This window comes from Doryrhamphus excisus, linkage group LG7 (genome assembly GCF_037039965.1).
Source record: "Doryrhamphus excisus strain RoL-2023G ecotype Guam linkage group LG7, RoL_Dexc_Guam_v1.1, whole genome shotgun sequence".
Lineage (NCBI taxonomy): Eukaryota > Metazoa > Chordata > Actinopteri > Syngnathiformes > Syngnathidae > Doryrhamphus > Doryrhamphus excisus.
This window is the reverse complement of record NC_136363.1, coordinates 12,135,219-12,152,262: the sequence shown is the minus strand read 5'-3', so window position 1 is coordinate 12,152,262 and position 17,044 is coordinate 12,135,219. Positions and strand designations below refer to the sequence as shown.

General features: G+C 50.7%; 2 protein-coding genes and 1 long non-coding RNA gene across 3 annotated transcripts; 2 read left to right on the top strand and 1 right to left on the bottom strand.

Annotated features, from left to right (window-relative positions):
- The first annotated feature begins 19 nt into the window (after nucleotides 1-19).
- On the top strand, nucleotides 20-6,891 carry LOC131102166 (uncharacterized). The gene is made up of 4 exons (XM_058047672.2): nucleotides 20-387; nucleotides 637-764; nucleotides 948-6,197; nucleotides 6,371-6,891. The coding sequence occupies exon 3, from the start codon at nucleotides 1,162-1,164 to the stop codon at nucleotides 5,113-5,115; it is 3,954 nt and encodes a 1,317-aa protein (XP_057903655.2). The 5' UTR covers nucleotides 20-387; nucleotides 637-764; nucleotides 948-1,161; the 3' UTR covers nucleotides 5,116-6,197; nucleotides 6,371-6,891.
- On the bottom strand, nucleotides 6,360-7,905 carry LOC144899536 (uncharacterized). Its single transcript, XR_013627721.1, has 2 exons — nucleotides 7,290-7,905; nucleotides 6,360-7,156 (listed from the first exon to the last, which is right to left on the bottom strand). It is a non-coding gene; the product is annotated as an uncharacterized LOC144899536 (long non-coding RNA).
- On the top strand, nucleotides 7,492-16,986 carry dbpa (D site albumin promoter binding protein a). The gene is made up of 5 exons (XM_058047675.2): nucleotides 7,492-7,903; nucleotides 9,897-10,165; nucleotides 10,239-10,434; nucleotides 13,890-14,143; nucleotides 14,683-16,986. Exons 1-5 carry the CDS (start codon nucleotides 7,711-7,713, stop codon nucleotides 14,896-14,898), a joined length of 1,128 nt encoding a protein of 375 aa, XP_057903658.1. The 5' UTR covers nucleotides 7,492-7,710; the 3' UTR covers nucleotides 14,899-16,986.
- The last annotated feature ends 58 nt before the right edge of the window (nucleotides 16,987-17,044 follow it).

Here is a 17,044-nt window from a genome sequence, read left to right as displayed (position 1 = left end):
TACACACACACCGGAAGCGACCATTTTAGGGCTTGCAACCTCCGAGGAGCCCTGGCCTCGGCGAGGAGGTGGGGGGGACACCGAGCACCGACGCGGGGCGGAGAGAAGGACCACCGAGGCGGTGGAGGGCGAACAAAAGGCCGGGCGGGTAGGCGACGGCGAGCGGCGTCAATGTGGATGTAGACAATGGCGGCGCTCAGCAGCCCGGACAGGCTTTGCTAGCGGGCTCAGAGTGGATGGAGCTGCGGGCCTGGCAGGCTGTTTGTCCGGGGATGAAGAAAGAGGCCCCGCTGACGACCAGCAGTGATTCCCCGCTCGACGTGTACCTCTCTTCGGCCTCATGTTGCTTGACTTTACTCTGAACAAACTCTCTTCGAACACTTTGAGGTAAGAACGCTGTAACAAATGAGCACTTTAAATACAGACACAATGTTGGCTAATTTGTTAGCATGGAGCTAATTGAAAGCTAGCAGCTCGGCTAAGCTGTTAGCATTAGCAGATTCTCCATGTATTTTTGCCGTTGGGAGTATTCTCTTTGTGACGTCATTGGTCGTTTATTATGGTTTTGCATGCGCCTTGTGAATGTTCATTACCACAATACAACTTTTTTTTTTAACGTACGGACCTATCTTGTAGCTCGCTGGCTGCTTGGATGCTAACGGAGCCTGCTGATGGGGGCGACAGCAACCTGCTAAGTCCTCCTCTCTGCCCCTCACCACATAATAATCATCCAGCTGGGACACCCGCTGAGCTTCAAATTGCAGGTGAGACGCAAACACACTGGTTTAAATGGTGAAAGTGTCAACAATAACAAGGCTGCATGTCACCTCAGATGCTAACATTGACTGACAGCTGCGACTGTTTTGCTAATTGTTTACATTAGCACGCAGCAGCTAGCATAACATATTTAGGTCATCATGTTTGATCTTCATGTTGTTTTTACTCAGACTTCCAGAAGACAGAGCTGAAAGAGGGCAGGGAGGCGGGGCTTCATCCTTGGACCACTCATTTCATTGGACCGACAGGGAAGCCAAAGAGAGACTACAGACCTGTCAATTCCTGTCTAATGAGGACCTGGCACATGTTGTCAGTTGACTTTTCTCGTTGACGTTTTTCTGTGGCGTGACCTCCGGACACTCCGCCATCACATCGTCGGGGGAGATGTTCCAGTTCAACAAGTACCCCATGGAGATTTTAGAGATGCTGAGCGGGCACCAGGCCCACCAGTTCAAAGGTCTGGGCCTGGAGCGTCCGTTGAGCCACCAGCAGCAGGTCCAGCTGCAACATCAGCAGCAACTTCAGCAGCAGCACCAGACCTCCGCAGACACCTCCGGGAGTCTCCTGACTGGACTGGGCCTGGGAACCCTGCAGACCTCTCGGAGTAATGCCTTTGCAGATTCCTCATCGTTGTTTGCTAAGATGAGCGCCCCGCCTCCCTCCATCTCGCACCAGAGTCAGTCGTCATCATCGTCCCACAGCTCCCGGAAGTCCAGCAAGATGAGTAGCAGCAGCGGAAGCTCCTCATCGGCGTATCCACAGTTTCTGCGACCTTTCCATCCAGCTGAGGCAGCGCTGGCGCAGGAGCAGCTCCACTCGGGAATAGGACGCTTTGACTTTGGGGGCAGTGCAACCAGCGGGAGCGCGGGGGTCATTGGAGGAGTGGTCACCCCTGCGCCCCCGCCTCCTCCGCTGCATCCAGGTCTTTCGGTGGCCCAGCCCTCCCCAGTACCCTCTTCCTCCTCCCCCTCTACCTCCACCTCTGTGTCAGCTTCTAACAACCCCTCTGGCGGCACAGCGGTGCCCCTCGTGGGCCAGTCAGACCCCCGCAGCCTCCACCAGCAGTTCAGCTGCATGCTGGCCGCCAACCAGTACTTCCTGTCAGGAGTGCCCACCAACAGCAGCTTGGAGCAGTTCCTGGTCCAGCAGGGCACTCACAACCACTTGGGCCTGGGGCTGAGTCAGGGGGCCACCGAGTCGGCCTCATCCTTGGCCCCTCCCCCCGCCCTGCACTCCTCCCACAGCCACGCAGCACCGCAACCTCAGCAGCAGCAACAGCAGCTGACCCCCCACGCCTTATCTCACCCTCACACCCACACTCACCACCCTCACCCTCTTCACCCTGCCCCCCAGCCCGCCCCCTTGGGTGGGTTTGACTTCCAAAGCATTCCTGTGCTGTCCTCCAATCAGATAGCTTCACTCATGCAGCAGGAGGCGGGCATCCCGCTTCCCCTGCCCCTTCACTTGTCGCTCCCCAAAGATGACAGCTCAAAGTCGGGGGACAGCTCATCAACATCGGCCTCCAGTGGGGGGAGCAGGAGGAAAAAAGCTATGGCCGGCTACCTCCCTCAAAGGAAAGCCGACAGTCACGCTCACAGCAGCTCCAGCGGTCACCGTCACAGCTCCTCCTCTGGCCTCCTGGGAGGAGCATCCGGAGGCGTTGGCATGAGCGGCATCGGAGGTGGGCAGCAGCATTCCTCTCTCCTCTCATCACCGTCGCAGCAACACCAGTCGTCCTCCACAGTGTCTTCCTCATCATCATCCGCCCCCTCCTCATCAAACTCTGCCTCTGTCCTGGTGGACAGTGGAGACCAGCGGTTGTCCAAATCCCAAGAGAGACGCAGTAGCAGCTCATCCGGTCAGGCTGAAGCAGAAGCCCTGTACCACTGTGGGGAGTGTGGGAAAACCTTCACCCACCTGTCCAGCCTACGGCGCCACCTGCGCAGCCACGGCTTGACGCCCGAAAGCCACAGCAGGAAGTCGGACTGTACCTCACCCAGTCCGGAGAGGATCTTTTGCTGCGGTGACTGTGGGAAGAGGTTTAAAAAGCGGGGCCACCTCATCCAGCACAGCGTCACACACTCTGAAAACCGACCGTTCGTCTGCAACATTTGTCAGAAGTCCTTCAACCGCCGCGAGTCGCTCACGCGGCACGAGAAGATCCACGACGAGAAGCCATTCCGGTGCCCGGCGTGTGGCCGCTGTTTCCGCGAAAGCACCTCCCTCCTCAACCACGCCGCATCAGGGGCCTGTGGCAAACCTCCACGAAGTTCCAAGAACCGGTCCAGTGGCAGCGGCTCATCCAACCCCAGCAGCAGCAGCAGTAAAACACGGCGAGATGGAGGTCAAGTCGTGATGTCCAATGAGGTTGCTGTCATTCCTAACACGGACTACTCCAGAAGTCGCTACCCCAACCAGACGTCCTACGATGGGGTGGTGGACGATTACAGACGCTCGCAGTCGTCATCGCTGTACTCGCCAGATGACATGAGCAGCCAAACTCTTCGGAAGGCCCCCCTCGCCCCAACTCTTCACCCTCACCCTCAAAGTCAGCAACACCACCTTCCTCTCTCCTCCTTATTGGATGATTCTGAGGACGAGGTCACCAGCAGCGCTATGTCTGCCATCGCTGCGGCAGCGGCGGCCTCGTGCAACATCAATACAGAAGGAAGGGACGGGGAACGAAGAGACATCATTGGAGGGCTGCTGGGCGGGTTGGGGTTTGGTAACTTGGGCGGTCCGTCATCCTCCCCCAGCCTCAACGGTTCCACCATGCCGCTAACGCACCACAGCCAAATCCCCACCAAGCCCAGGAGGCCCCGAAAGCCCAGAGAGAAAAGGGACCCCAACAACATTGTCAGGAGGAGGCGTAGTCCCGCGCCCCCGGGTGACGGCTCGGAGCGGCCGTACGGGTGTCAGCTGTGTGGCAAGCGCTTCCGTAGGGCCGAGACGCTGCGGCGGCACAACAGGGTCCACACCGGCGAGAAGCCTCACGCCTGTGACGTTTGTGGGAAAATGTTCCGTGAGCCTTTCCACCTGACCAAACATTTGACGGTGCATTCGGGTCAGAAGAACTACAAGTGCAACCTGTGCGGCAAGATGTTTGCCTATGCTCAGAGCCTCGTCAGACATGGCAAGTTGCACCGCAAAGGAGAGATTGATAACCAGGGACGGAGAATCAAGGGAGCGGCTGCCGCCATCAGTCAAGTGGCAGGCTCTGACTTTTTCTCGTCTTGTTCCCAAGAGGAAAAGTCTCCGACATCTGGCACCCCCTCCCAGAGGCTGTACACCTGCACGGTGTGCTGGAAGTCCTTCCGCCATTATTTCCACCTGACAGCGCATCAACAGACTGTGCATGGCGGCGGCGTGGGCCTGGAGAAATCCTTTCGATGTGAAGTTTGCGGTAAAGCCTTTGCTTACTCCAACAGCTTAGTGCGTCATAAGCTGTCCCAGCACGGCATCGACCGCAGCGGCCAGAGGGTCAACCACTCCCCAGCGCCGGGATACTCGCCCCTCTTCTACGACTCCAGCTCAGTCTCCACCTACAGCGCCTCATCTCACATGCAACAAGTGGCGAGCCAGCCGCCCCCCCTGCAGCAGCAGGAAGCGCAGCACCCTTTTCACTACAGGCCCAAAAACTTCCACAAGGAACCCGAACAGATGAAAAAGCGGCGGAATAAAAGAAGGCGGGTGGTCATCCACAGCATCATGAGGGACGGGAAGCTCGTGGGCGTGCCGCTCAGCAAGGAAACACGCAGGAAGCTGTTGATGCTGAGGAAGAGGAGGGGGCGGCTGCAGGCGCACATCAATAAGAAGAAACTCCTGGCACAGCTGAGGGTCTGTGGTGGGGCGGCAGCAATCAAGTCCTGGTTGGGGGGGGCTGTGAGAGTTGCGGGGCTCATGTCCATGGACATCCCCATCAAGCGCTTCCCGTGTCCCGTCTGCCCCAGCGCCACCTATGCCAGGAGGGGCTCTGTGCTGCTACACCGTGCTGTACGACACCCTCCCCGGATGTGGGGCCGACGTGCCCGCCTGCAGTGTGCGGTGTGCGGGCGCCGCAGCGGCTCCTTATTCAAAGCCCTCAAACACCGCGGCCACCACCTCAAGCAAATCTCCTCCCAGTGCCACAAATGCAGACGGCGCTTCTGGAACCGGCGACTCCTGGACCGACACAAGTACTCGTGCCGGGCCTCCAGGTTGGGGGGGTGTGTTGGGAACTGGGCACTTATGAAGATCAAGTCCCCGTTATCCGATGGCGAGCATTCGCCGGTCCAGCTAACAATGCCGGCTCTGGTCCCACACGAAAGGTCATCAGTTCTGACGGAGTACGCTCATTAATTAAACACATTTCTTCGTTAGATTAGATTATTCTAATTCTTTTTTTTAATAATCAAGAGGCGAGTGACAGCTGGGAGCCTTTTAAAAAAAAGGGAGAAGAGAGAGGACCCTCCTCATGCCTCCCAGTCCCACAGTGACCCAATAGTACTGCAGGGTGGACTAAAACACCTGGTCACATGACATGTTTTAGTAGCAGCTGTTTTATTGATGTTAGTGCACATTGAAACAACAACACTACCCCGTCTTGTCTTGTACCTTTTCTATTAACCTTGTTTGTTTTGTCACTCCACGTTGAAAGATGCCTTATTTGGTCAATGCAACACAAGGTGACACTTGACCTTTTTAAGACAAAACCCTTCATGTAGGAATATCCCGGAGTGTAATGTACAATTCCTATTATATTTTATTATATATAATGGACAACTTGCTGTTTTTTACTCCCAAGTATCAGTGTTGCTGTTGTGAAGGGGTGGGTAGGATGATGTGTCCACATGTTCTTTTCTTTCCTTTCCTTCACTTTTTGTAACTAAATTGTGTACACATCCTTTGACTTAGCACCTATACACGTCTTCATTTGTTTTTATGTACAACTAAAACATGTAATATTACTAAATAACTATTCTTTTCTTTGCATAAAAGTGACTTGTCGAAAACCCTGAAATTAAAAAAAAAAGTCAAATGTGAAATCTGTTGGCCTAAATGTTTTTCTAGATTCCGTGCTATCTTTTGATAAGACAAAATACTCAAACACAACCTTTTACCTATGCTGCCTTTTTGGAAGTTGAAAATGTTCGTAATGGTGTTGTCAATTGCAGTTATTGTCCACAAGATGGCGCCGTAGGAACAGCATTTCCTTGTGTGTTTGAAGATTTAAATGTCAGCGACTTTCATTGTTTATGCCACGGTTGAGGAGGCGACTGAGATGATTTTGTAATTTGCTGATTGTCACATTATGTTTTTGTGTCTGTACAAAATGTCCTAGAGAGCAGCAGCTGGTAGTGCCATCAACAGAAAACATGATGTCTCCTTAAGATGTCCTGCTTTTCTTCTCGCAAGTAGAGACACGACGTACTTTTTCTGCAGTAAGACATGTTAGCATGTTTACTCGGCAGTTTGACATTTATTATTTCCACCGCAGTGCCATACATTGCACTTAAGTTATACAAGTCAGTGTAATACTTTGTACCAAAAGTGATGTGTGGTAAATGTTAAGGTTATGTTTTATATTTTTCATGTTTTTACGCTATCTGCTCAGACCTAGCCTGTCACGTTGCCTTAGCATGGGGAAACCTATGGGCGGAGACTGTGACCTACTTTTGACCAATGAGAGGCCGTAAGCGGCTCCGGGTGACCTACATTGAGCCAATCAGCGCGAGGCTCAGTCGCTGGTCGGCGCGTGCAGCTGACACGTGCAGCTCTGGCTTCGGAGCTGACAGTTGGCGGGAGAACAGACAAGACGCCGCCGTGTGTGCCATTTTGCCCCTCGCTTCAAAGTGAGCAAAGTTGTTTATACTCCACTTGTGACGTAGCACGTGTGTGTGTCACGTGGTGTGTACAGTGTCACCGCTGTGCGTGTGGTTGGATAAGAGTTTAGCATTACGCTGCAAACACTTTGACATGCCAATGTGAGTCTGTGTGTGTGTTCACGACCAATCTAGGAAGGGGTTCCACACGGGGGGCGTGGTCTGCAGTCCAGCAGCTTCCGGAAACCATTTGCTGCGTTTAGGTAACGTGGGACAGAAGAGCTTCTCGACAGCAATCACTGTTAAAAATGGTCAATTTTACCTTATGTTTGTATGTCAAGCAGTATTGTAACACAATTGTACGTATTCGGTGTGAAGATTACAGGAGATGGCTGTTGTTGAATAGCAAGCTTTATGCGTGTACAAGTGACAGTGTGTTATGTTCCATATTTCACAGAGACTGAACGCAGCAGTGGTCCGAGAAGGCGTGGCCGTCGTATGTAAACGATCCACGCCCCCTAGCGCCTTCCCCCGTGATCAGTGACGTCACAGCAGTGGCCCGTGTTGGTTCCAGCTGACTGGCAGAGAGAGAGAGGAAAATAAGAGCTAGCATCATCATCATCATCATCATCACCTCTGCTGGATCTTTTCTTTTCTGGAAGCTTCTTTTATTGCTTTATCTTTTTTTTACGCACTCTTCATCTCACTTACTTTTTGTCCTGTTGTCGTCTCGCTGTCTCCTTCCACCAGGAACCACAGGCTCGTTGTGGTGGATTGTCTTCATGCTGCTTTCTGCCCGATTTTAGGCGTCCATTTCCCGCCAAGGCACGTTCATGTACAGCGAGTGCACGTGTGGGGGACTCGGCTACACGGGGGGGCTGTGACAGGAGCTCCCGGAGGCTTGGGGGTCGGGGGATGGGTGTGGGAGCCGGTGTCATCATGGTGCCATTTTGGATATAAACCTTTTTCTTCCTGCTCAACTTCATGTGACGCGCACGCACCTGCCGCGCGTACGCGCACCCATTAAACGTCCCTAATTGGATTATTTGGATCTTGAAAGGGTCGCTGCCCCCCCCCCCCCTTCTCGACCCCCCTCCCTTACCTCACATACCAACGCCCCCTTCTAGGAGTTATGTCAAGGCCTCTCGCGCAGCTCCTGCCGCCGGATCTCCCCTCAGGGGCCAGCCCCCAGTTCGGGGCCCCCAACCCTGCTGCCAGTGGCCCCCAGGGCGGCCCCCTGACCTCTATGACCAACCTCAAGACCCTCCTCCAGCTGCCAATCAAGGCCGACCAGAGGGGCAACAAGGACTGCTGTGAGATGAAAGGTGAGTACGCGTGCACGTGCATTGTGCGTGCGTGACTCTTAAAGGGACAGTGCACCACTTTAAGTGCACTCAGTGTCAGCGTGACCAGGTCTGCATTGTGTGTATTGTGTAGATGTAGACTTAAATAGGATAAATATTTCAAATATAACAAAATCTCCACCATGCACGTGTGTGTCTGATGGGGACACGTTGACCTTCTTGTCGTTGTTTAGCCTCTGCACTTGACTTTAAAAGAAACGAACGTTCGTTCGACTTCCTGCTCGGTGGCGCCTCCTAGCGGCGATGCACGGGGAGATGATGGAGAGTGATGCTGACAGTTCTTTGTGCTTCCTCAATGCTTGATGATGCATTCAGGGCTCTTGTGTGTGTGTGGGGGGGGGGGGTTGTGCTTCTACTGATTCTTGACGATGCATTCAGGGCTGCTTTTTGTTGCTCTGTCCTTGCCTTTTTATGCACGTGCACACACACACACACGCTGTGTAAGGTCCATGTTTCACTCCTCCGCCTGCTTTGTTTAACGCCTGCACACCCCCACCCCCACCGTTGTCTGCCCACTCTCATCCTCACATGACTACAAGCTGTTATTTGCATGCACGGCCTCTACTTCCTGCTCAGTGGATAAAGTGTAGCGACGTCCATCAACAACACATTTATTATCCATACTGAGAGCTGTTCCTAATATAGAGAGACGTCGGGCGCAGCTGGAAGATGAATGCGGATGCAATGATGAGGAGATTACGAAGGAGGAGATGCTCCACTCTGATGTAATCTCTCATGTCTTTGCGTCGTTTAATCTCCTTAAATTCAAATTTCGGTGCAGCTCCTCCTCCTCTGCGCATCCTGTGTCCTCATTGCACTCATGCATGGCATCAATAATCCGCCAGTCTCTCTCAGGTCAAAGGAGAAAGGGTCGTTCAAGACATCCCTGCGGTCTTTTGCAGTGTTTCCCATACAATTCATGTCCACCACTGACACAGTTGGATAGCCACAAATAGATTTGACTCTCATAAACACATTATAACGGGACTCCCTGTGAATGTGGCTTGCCGTTCGTGCAGTAGATGGCAGCGGAACTGCGCTTCTGAACACACCTCATTTGCACCTAATGTGTCAGAGAATAAGAAGACATAGCATGAGGGATCAGTGTTGCTAACTTGTCGCTATACTTAGTGAATAGTCAGACGCATCCAGGTTATCTTTCTGGTTGTGGAGTGGTTGGCAGGCAGGCCTCATAACAAGTTCGATTCCACTCTCGGCCATCTCTGTGTGGAGTTTGCATGTTCTCCCTGTGCATGCGTGGGTTTTCTCCGGGTACTCCGGTTTCCTCCCACATTCCAAAATCATGCCAGGTTAATTGGGGACTCCAAATTGTCCATAGGTATGAATGTGAGTGTGAATGGTTGTTTGTCTATATGTGCCCTGTGATTGGCTGGCCACCAGCCTCTCGCCCGAAGACAGCTGGGATAGGCTCCAGCACCCCCACGACTCTTGTGAGCATAAGCGGTAGAAAATGAATGAATGAATGAATGAATGAAAACATATCTGATCTTAATGGACACATTGGAGACGCTCCTCTCAACAAGCAGCGGGTCCCGTCCTTAAATGACTCAGTTGATTTTGTATTTGTAACCATATTTGTTTGGCTTTTAATGTTTTTCTCCCACAGCGTCCACATGTGTCACATTCAATTATGCAAATTATCCTGAAAACCCAAGCTATTGTGCTTTCGTCAGCATCCACAGATAGCATCCATGTGTACCCCCTAGTGGCTGTAATTGGTATTGCAGATTAGCAAGTGCTATGATCTCCTGTCCTAATCTGTGTTGTGGAAGAAGAACATGACATATTGATTCTAAATCATTTCAATGATAACAATTTGTTGTTGTTGCAGTGTTGGCTAGTGATGCTAAGTCAAACCAAGTGTGCTAACCCAACATTATTGATGTTGTTTACGTTTTAGAAAACTAACCTAGAGCGATCGTCTCTTCCCCAGACAAAGACAAACCGTTGGACTCAGATGAAGACTCGTTGGGAATCGGGTCCGGAGGACCCGGCGGGTTGGGCGGAAGCCTGGGCTCGGGCCCCCTGCGGCCCAATTCCCAGTCGGCCTTCCTGGGACCGCTGCTGTGGGAACGGACTCTGCCGTGCGATGGCGGCCTCTTCCAGCTGCAGTACATGGACCTGGAGGAGTTCCTGACCGAGAACGGGATGGGCATTCACAGCAATGGGCCCAGCTCGGCCAGTGCCCAGATCCCGTCCCAGGTAGGAAGACTCCACGGACTCATGAATGTTGAGAGGAACATGTTTTAACTCCGCCCGCTTTGTATCCCCTCAGAGCTCCCAGTCCGCTGTGCCCAACCAGAGCTCCCAGTGCCCCCCGAGCTCTCCTCCGTCATGTTCCTCCTCGTCATCCTCCATGTCCTCCTCATCTTCTTCCTCCTCCCTGCTGGGATTGGAGACCGTCCAGCCGCCCCCTCAACCACAACAACAACAGCATCCAGCCATGATGGGGGCACCTGAGTGCTTACACGGTCAGTGAGCTTTTCATCTTTATCCGCTCCTGGTGGCTGAATGCGGTACTGCTCGTCAATAGCTACTAGTGAGCAAACCGTTGGGACAGAGCGTCCAAACCTTTTAGACAGAAGTCCCCTGTGACCCAAGATGGATGGATGATGCCACAGTGAGTCAGTGCTGCCACCTGAGGAAGAAAGTGGTATTACAGCAACCACCTATCAAGAAAAAAAATTGATATTGATCCAATACCAATGGGCAGTATTGTAGATACCAATATTGACTAGTTTAGTAATTTAGTCTCATCATTATTGGATGGACAATGCGTGATGCAGTTTAAATTCAAAGAGAAATAATAAAATCTAAATAAAATATGATCAAATATTAAATAATATGATCAAATATATAACTGTCTGAGAGAATACACTGCTGCCAGGCTGTGTGTGTGTGTGTGTGCTTGTTAGCGTGCACTGTGCCGTGATCTTTCAAACTTGCACACGAGTGCGCCCCCCTTTCCATGCAGCCATGTTAGCGTTAATGTGTGCTCATCCGTGTGCACGTGTGTGTGGCGCACGTGACAGAGTGCGAGCGTGAGGCACGAAGTCGCCGCGTTCAAACGTTAACCAAGGCCAGAGAAAACGAGGTGGAAAGTAGACTGGAAATAATCATGCGCACGTCTCAGAGATCCTCTATTCGCCGAGATGGAGACTCGTGTGAAAATGGATGAGACGAATGAGGGGGTTTTGGAGGTGGGGTAAAGGAAGCTCGGCGTGTTAGCATTAGCCTCGTAAGTATGGTGTACAATGTCAGTGTAGACTCTACACTGTAGAGGATGATGATGATGATGATGATGAAACTCGCTTGGTCACAACATTAGGTACACCCGCACTGACAAGCCAGGCAGCATGTGGTTGTGTACCTAATGAAGTGGCCTTTCCTGAACCTACCCACCCTAATTAGCATATTTAAACGGGTCCAACGACATGTTTGTTTGGTCCACCCTGCCGCTGTCACGGTGAGGGAAGGGTTAAGTGAGAAATCGCCAGGGGAGGAGGAGGAGGGGGAGGAGGAGGGGGAGGGCGGGAGAGTTTTGCTTTGCATGTTTTGAAATCTCTCGCTCTGCAACTCACACGCTCAGGCCATGTGCAGCCGCCACGTCACGTGCTCCTGCTGCAGGCAGTCTGGGGGAGGGAGGAGGGAAGAAGGAAGGAAGGAAGGAAGGAAGGAAGGAGAGAGGAGGGAACAGCCAGCTTGTCTTTGCACGCTGGTCACATGACCCGTTTCTATTCCCAATACACGGGTATGAATCGAATCACCATGATAAAATAAACACAATAATGAGTTGATGTTATTATTATTATCTTTTTTTATGTGTACGTCATGCTGAACATGTTTACAATGTACACCACACACAGGAGCTAGCAGAGCAGGGGGCAAGGGACGGGGGCAGGGAGGGAATTTGCGCGTGTGTCCACACGCTGATGACATAACTACTCAGTGTGTGGCGGCTGAGGGTGTCACCTGTGTGTCCATGTTCAAGTGATTGACAGCTGGAATGGAAGTTGACAACTCATTTCAGTATTTATTATATATTAGTATTAGTATTAATATTATATATTACGTGTTTGGTTTTGCTGTCAGTCGCATCTTATTGGTGTGTCCACATCTTCCTGATGTTCATTTAATTAGTGGCGATTTACTCTTGGGGGCGGGGCTTGTGGCTGCATGGAGGATGATGACTTCCTGTTTTCCTGCAGGGAATGTTGAAAGAGCATGAAAGCTAGCTTTGTCATTCCTCATCAACGTGATGCGTCCCTACAGCCCAGAGAGGCTTGTGGTTCTGTGTCGGCTCTATGTTGGTTCTGTGTTTGGTGTATGTTGGATTTGTGTTCATTTTGTGTTGGTTGCGTGTTAGCACTGTGGTGGTTCTGTAATGGTTCTGGGATAGTTCTGTGTTGGCTGTGTGTTCAGTTGTGTGTTAATTCTGTGTTGGTTCTATGTCGGCTGTGTGTTGGTTCTGTGCAGCATTTGTTCTGTGTTGGTTGTGTGTTCAGTTGTGTGTTAATTCTGTGTTGATTCTATGTTAGTTCAGCATTTGTTCTGTGTTGGTTGTGTGTTAGTTGTGTGTTAATTCTGTGTTGGTTCTATGTTAGTGCAGCATTTGTTCTGTGTTGGTTGTGTGTTAATTCTGTGTTGGTTCTATGTTAGTGCAGCATTTGTTCTGTGTTGGTTGTGTGTTAATTCTGTGTTGGTTCTATGTTAGTGCAGCATTTGTTCTGTGTCGGTTGTGTGTTAGTTGTGTGTTAATTCTGTGTTCGTTCTATGTTAGTGCAGCATTTGTTCTGTGTTGGTTGTGTGTTAATTCTGTGTTGGTTCTATGTTAGTGCAGCATTTGTTCTGTGTCGGTTGTGTGTTAGTTGTGTGTTAATTCTGTCTTGGTTCTATGTTAGTGCAGCATTTGTTTTGTGTTGGTTGTGTGTTAGTTGTGTGTTAATTCTGTGTTGGTTCTATGTTAGTGCAGCATTTGTTCTGTGTTGGTTGTGTGTTAGTTGTGTGTTAATTCTGTCTTGGTTCTATGTTAGTGCAGCATTTGTTCTGTGTTGGTTGTGTGTTGGCTCTGTGTTCATTTTGTGTTGGTTTCTGCCAACTCCGGTTGTCGGAGGATGCCGTGAGCGTAGCGAGGCAGCAGATCGAACTCGCACTTGACTATTTTTCGCCGCTGTGGGCGTACAGAGTGGAGGCTCCACCCACCTGGCCTCACTTCCGCCTCCATGAGCCATGAATTCGAAATTCACATTCAGATTTGTTGTGAGCGAAGACAACGAGCAAGCGTGCGGCGTTGTGGTTCAAACCACCGTGTCCTTGAGACGTTCTTGAGTTGCAAGGTGCCGTGCGAGACACGATGTCCACCGTGTCGCATCATGCCAAATGTGAGAAATGCAGGAAGTGCGGATCAGCTGAGTCCAGATGCCAGCCCTGCAGCTCATGATGGTGATGATGATGATGATGATGATGATGATGCACAGGCAAACAGATGGAGCGGCGAGGGCGTGTAGGCGGATAAAGAGGACACGCACGTGCATGAATGCTGTGAAACGTGCTCACAGATGGGTGCTTGAAGCCCAAACTGTCCATGTATTCCTGGTGTCCCTATTAAATTGGTCTAAAAAGGAGCAGGACTGTGTGGTTGCCATGGAAACATTATGAACGAGCAATGCATTAGACGTGATATGAGTTGCAAGTAGCTGCTAAAATGCACATTCAGCACATAGTTCATGTGTAATTGGCGACCAGCACAAAGGTTGGTACACCGCCCCCCGGTGGCCACTGTATGTCACTGCAGCTTGAGGTAACTCCATGTAAATTTGTGAAGTCAGAACTTGCAGTATACAAATCATAAAATTACTTTTCATCCCCCAAAACAATGAAACCTGAATCTTTGTAACAACAAAATCTTGTCTTTGTCTCCTCTCAGGTGGTCAGGTCGTGCCTCAGGATACGTCCCCCACTTCCACCTGTCCCCCCGGACCGGCCGGAACGCCATCGGCCGCCAACGGCAGCAGCGACATCCAGGTGAACTTCGACCCCGACCCGGCAGACGTGGCGCTGTCCAGCGTGCCGGGCCAGGAGGCCTTCGATCCGCGGCGGCACCGCTTCAGCGACGAGGAGCTGAAACCGCAGCCCATGATCAAGAAGGCTCGCAAGATGCTAGTGCCTGATGAGCAGAAGGTACTACATCTCCCACAATCCCCTCAGCTTCTTGTTCAGCAGTGAAGGATGCCATGCGAACAATGAAGGATGCGGCGGCCATTTTGATAGTAAAAGTGATTTTAAACAGGCTAAAACCAACACATATGCTGACATGTTATTTTTAGAATGTGCTTCGGGTCAATACAAAACTAGCTGTGGGCTACAAATGGCCCCCAGGCCGCACTTTGGACACTCCTGATTTTGAGTGTTGTAGAGTGTTGTAGTACACTTAAGCCCCCCTCCCCTGCCTCTCGCCCAAAGATAGCTGGGATAGCGGCATAGATACATCTCCTTACTCTGTCTTTTCCACCAATGACTTTCTTCAGGCGTCTGATTGGCTAGAATGTTCCACCTATTGTAGGAAGCAGGAAGTGCTGTCTCGCTGCATCTGTTCACCCGCTTCCTTCCTTCCTTTCCTGCGTCCTGTCTCAACACGTGACTGATCCTTCTCATGTCCTTCCCTACTTTCTGTCCCTTCCCCTTTCCTCCCCCCCACACGCCCCAACATGCCCTGCCAGGACGAGAAGTACTGGAGCCGCCGCGTCAAGAACAACGAGGCGGCCAAGCGCTCGCGGGACGCCCGCCGCCTGAAGGAGAACCAGATCTCGGTGCGGGCCGCCTTCCTGGAGCGGGAGAACGCCGCCCTGCGGCAGGAAGTGGCCGACATGCGGAAAGAGCTGGGCCGTTGCAAGAACATCATCAACAAGTACGAGAGTCGCCATGGTGACCTGTGAGGCATAGGAGGAGGAGCTTAACGACAGCAGCACTTTAGAGGAGGAAGTGTGGCGTTGACCAACAGGCAGCGCCGTGCCACATGTCACATGATCTTACTGCGTCTGGATGTCAGAGCGGCATAACTCCGCCCACTCCTCCCGCCCCCCCATGTAGACATCACCTCATGTCATGCCGTTGCTCCGCCCACTTTGAGTAGGGCTGACGTCACTTTAAGCTCAAGGCTGGGAGGGGGCGGGGTTCTTTTCTACTCAAGAAAGGTCTATTTTTGACAGGAAGGAGGGCGGGGCTGCGAGGAGGCGGGGCCAAGGTGTCGTCCATCATGCAAAGAGAATTCATGTATATTTTTATACGTGCGCACGCCAGCAGGACCAGCAGGACCGCCACTTTTTTAGCTTTTATACACGGGAGGGGGGAGGGCTTCCTGGCTGCCACCATAAAGAATCTATTTTCGCTGAGTGGGGATATGGGGGGGGGCGTCACAGAATGTATCACGGTCCAATCAGGTATTTCCTACGGTGCAAGAGGCGGCGTGCGGTTGGAGGTGGCGGGGGCAGTGGCGGGTTCAGAGGTCAGGAGTGGTTGTACAGTCCTTAGATTTTTTTTTGTCTTTCCTTAAAATAACTTCTTGCTTTGGACGCGGCGTCTGGCTCGTGTCCCTCACTGAGGTCATTTCACACAACCCGCCCCACAGGTGCGCCAACACATCTAGCTCACACACACACACAACACTCGCACACACAGGTCGTGACCCTTCTTGTTGTTGTTACTGTTTTGGACTTTGATGGTGCTGATCTTCACCTGACATACACACACACACACACACACACAGTGAACTGCCTATAGACTTTTCTTTGTGTTTGATTCCTTTTTTGCGTTGATTTGTGCTGGCGTCTGGATGAAAGCGTATCTAGAATGACACGTCTATACCTCTCCTTGAAACCTTTCCAGCCATGGATGCTCCCTACTGATAATACTGTACTCTTCTACTCTCACTATATAGAAATATATATATATATATACATATATATATGTATATATATATGTGTGTATGTGTACATGATATATGCTTGAAATATGTGATTATAGTTGTAATATACATCATTGAATATATGACAGGAGAAAAAACGATTTAAATCATTTTGTCAGTTTTCTCTCAGGTGTTTTTTGTCTGAGTAATTACAAAAAATACACATATTAAAAAATTATACGCAAAAAAACAATTGTTCAACATTTGGTTGCACAGTTTGTGGCTTGTTGATTCTGGGGGGATGTTTATTATTATTATTATACTTTTTAACCATTTTTATTAAACACATGTTGACTGACAAGCCCCGCCCACCTTTAGCTGTACTGTCGGCCATCTTGTTCCAACATGGCTGACACAACTACTGTAACATCAAAATGTGTTAACTATTTAGCTATCTGTCACTCTGTCTGTCAGTTATTCTGTCCATTCATTTATCTGTCTACCCTAGTGCTGTTAGCTAAGCGATGCTAATGCTAATGTGAGAATTGTGACAATCCAAACATTTGCTCAGGTGTATTTGGGCCGTCATCATCTTCATCGTCCTCATCATTCCAACATGGAGGAAGGGGGAAGGGCTTGAGCAGACGGTCAGTTTCTTGTTTTTTCTTCTCTTTTCATCACAAAGGAAGCTTGAAAGGAAAATACCAAAAAGTGAAACAAACTTTCCACCTTCTGCTAAGATATTGTAGTTTTCTTCGTCCTGTTATACTTACAAGAACTAACTTGTGACTTCGAATCCTGAGTGGAAAACCTTTCATGCTCCCGGTGACGCAGGAAGGAAGCCATGTTTGTTTGTGTGTGCGCGCGCGCGTGTCTTTTCTATTTGAGCCTTTTGGACATTTTTCTATGTGTGTTGCTGTGTGGTGCGATGCTCCTGTTCGCCACGTGGGGGCGTTTTGCCGCCACATAACGCGAAGTAACAGCATGGTTGTTTCACTTACATTTCCTTGTGACTGTTAACTACCACTACTTCTACTACTACCAATACTACTACTACTACTAGAGCCGCCACGCCACACTTTTTATGACGACACCAATAAAGCGTTGTCCTTTCCCACCATTCATTTGTTGCTAGGACTTTGTGTATTTCCTTGATCGTCGACAGCTGCACTTCCGAC

Excerpts from the sequence above, each read along its gene's own strand:
- dbpa (XM_058047675.2), top strand. The coding sequence starts at position 7,711 with ATGTCAAGGCCTCTCGCGCAGCTCCTGCCGCCGGATCTCCCCTCAGGG. Across the intron at positions 10,166-10,238 it reads GTGCCCAGATCCCGTCCCAG|AGCTCCCAGTCCGCTGTGCC; the intron begins GTAGGAAGACTC and ends GTATCCCCTCAG. Across the intron at positions 10,435-13,889 it reads GGCACCTGAGTGCTTACACG|GTGGTCAGGTCGTGCCTCAG; the intron begins GTCAGTGAGCTT and ends GTCTCCTCTCAG.
- LOC131102166 (XM_058047672.2), top strand. The coding sequence starts at position 1,162 with ATGTTCCAGTTCAACAAGTACCCCATGGAGATTTTAGAGATGCTGAGC.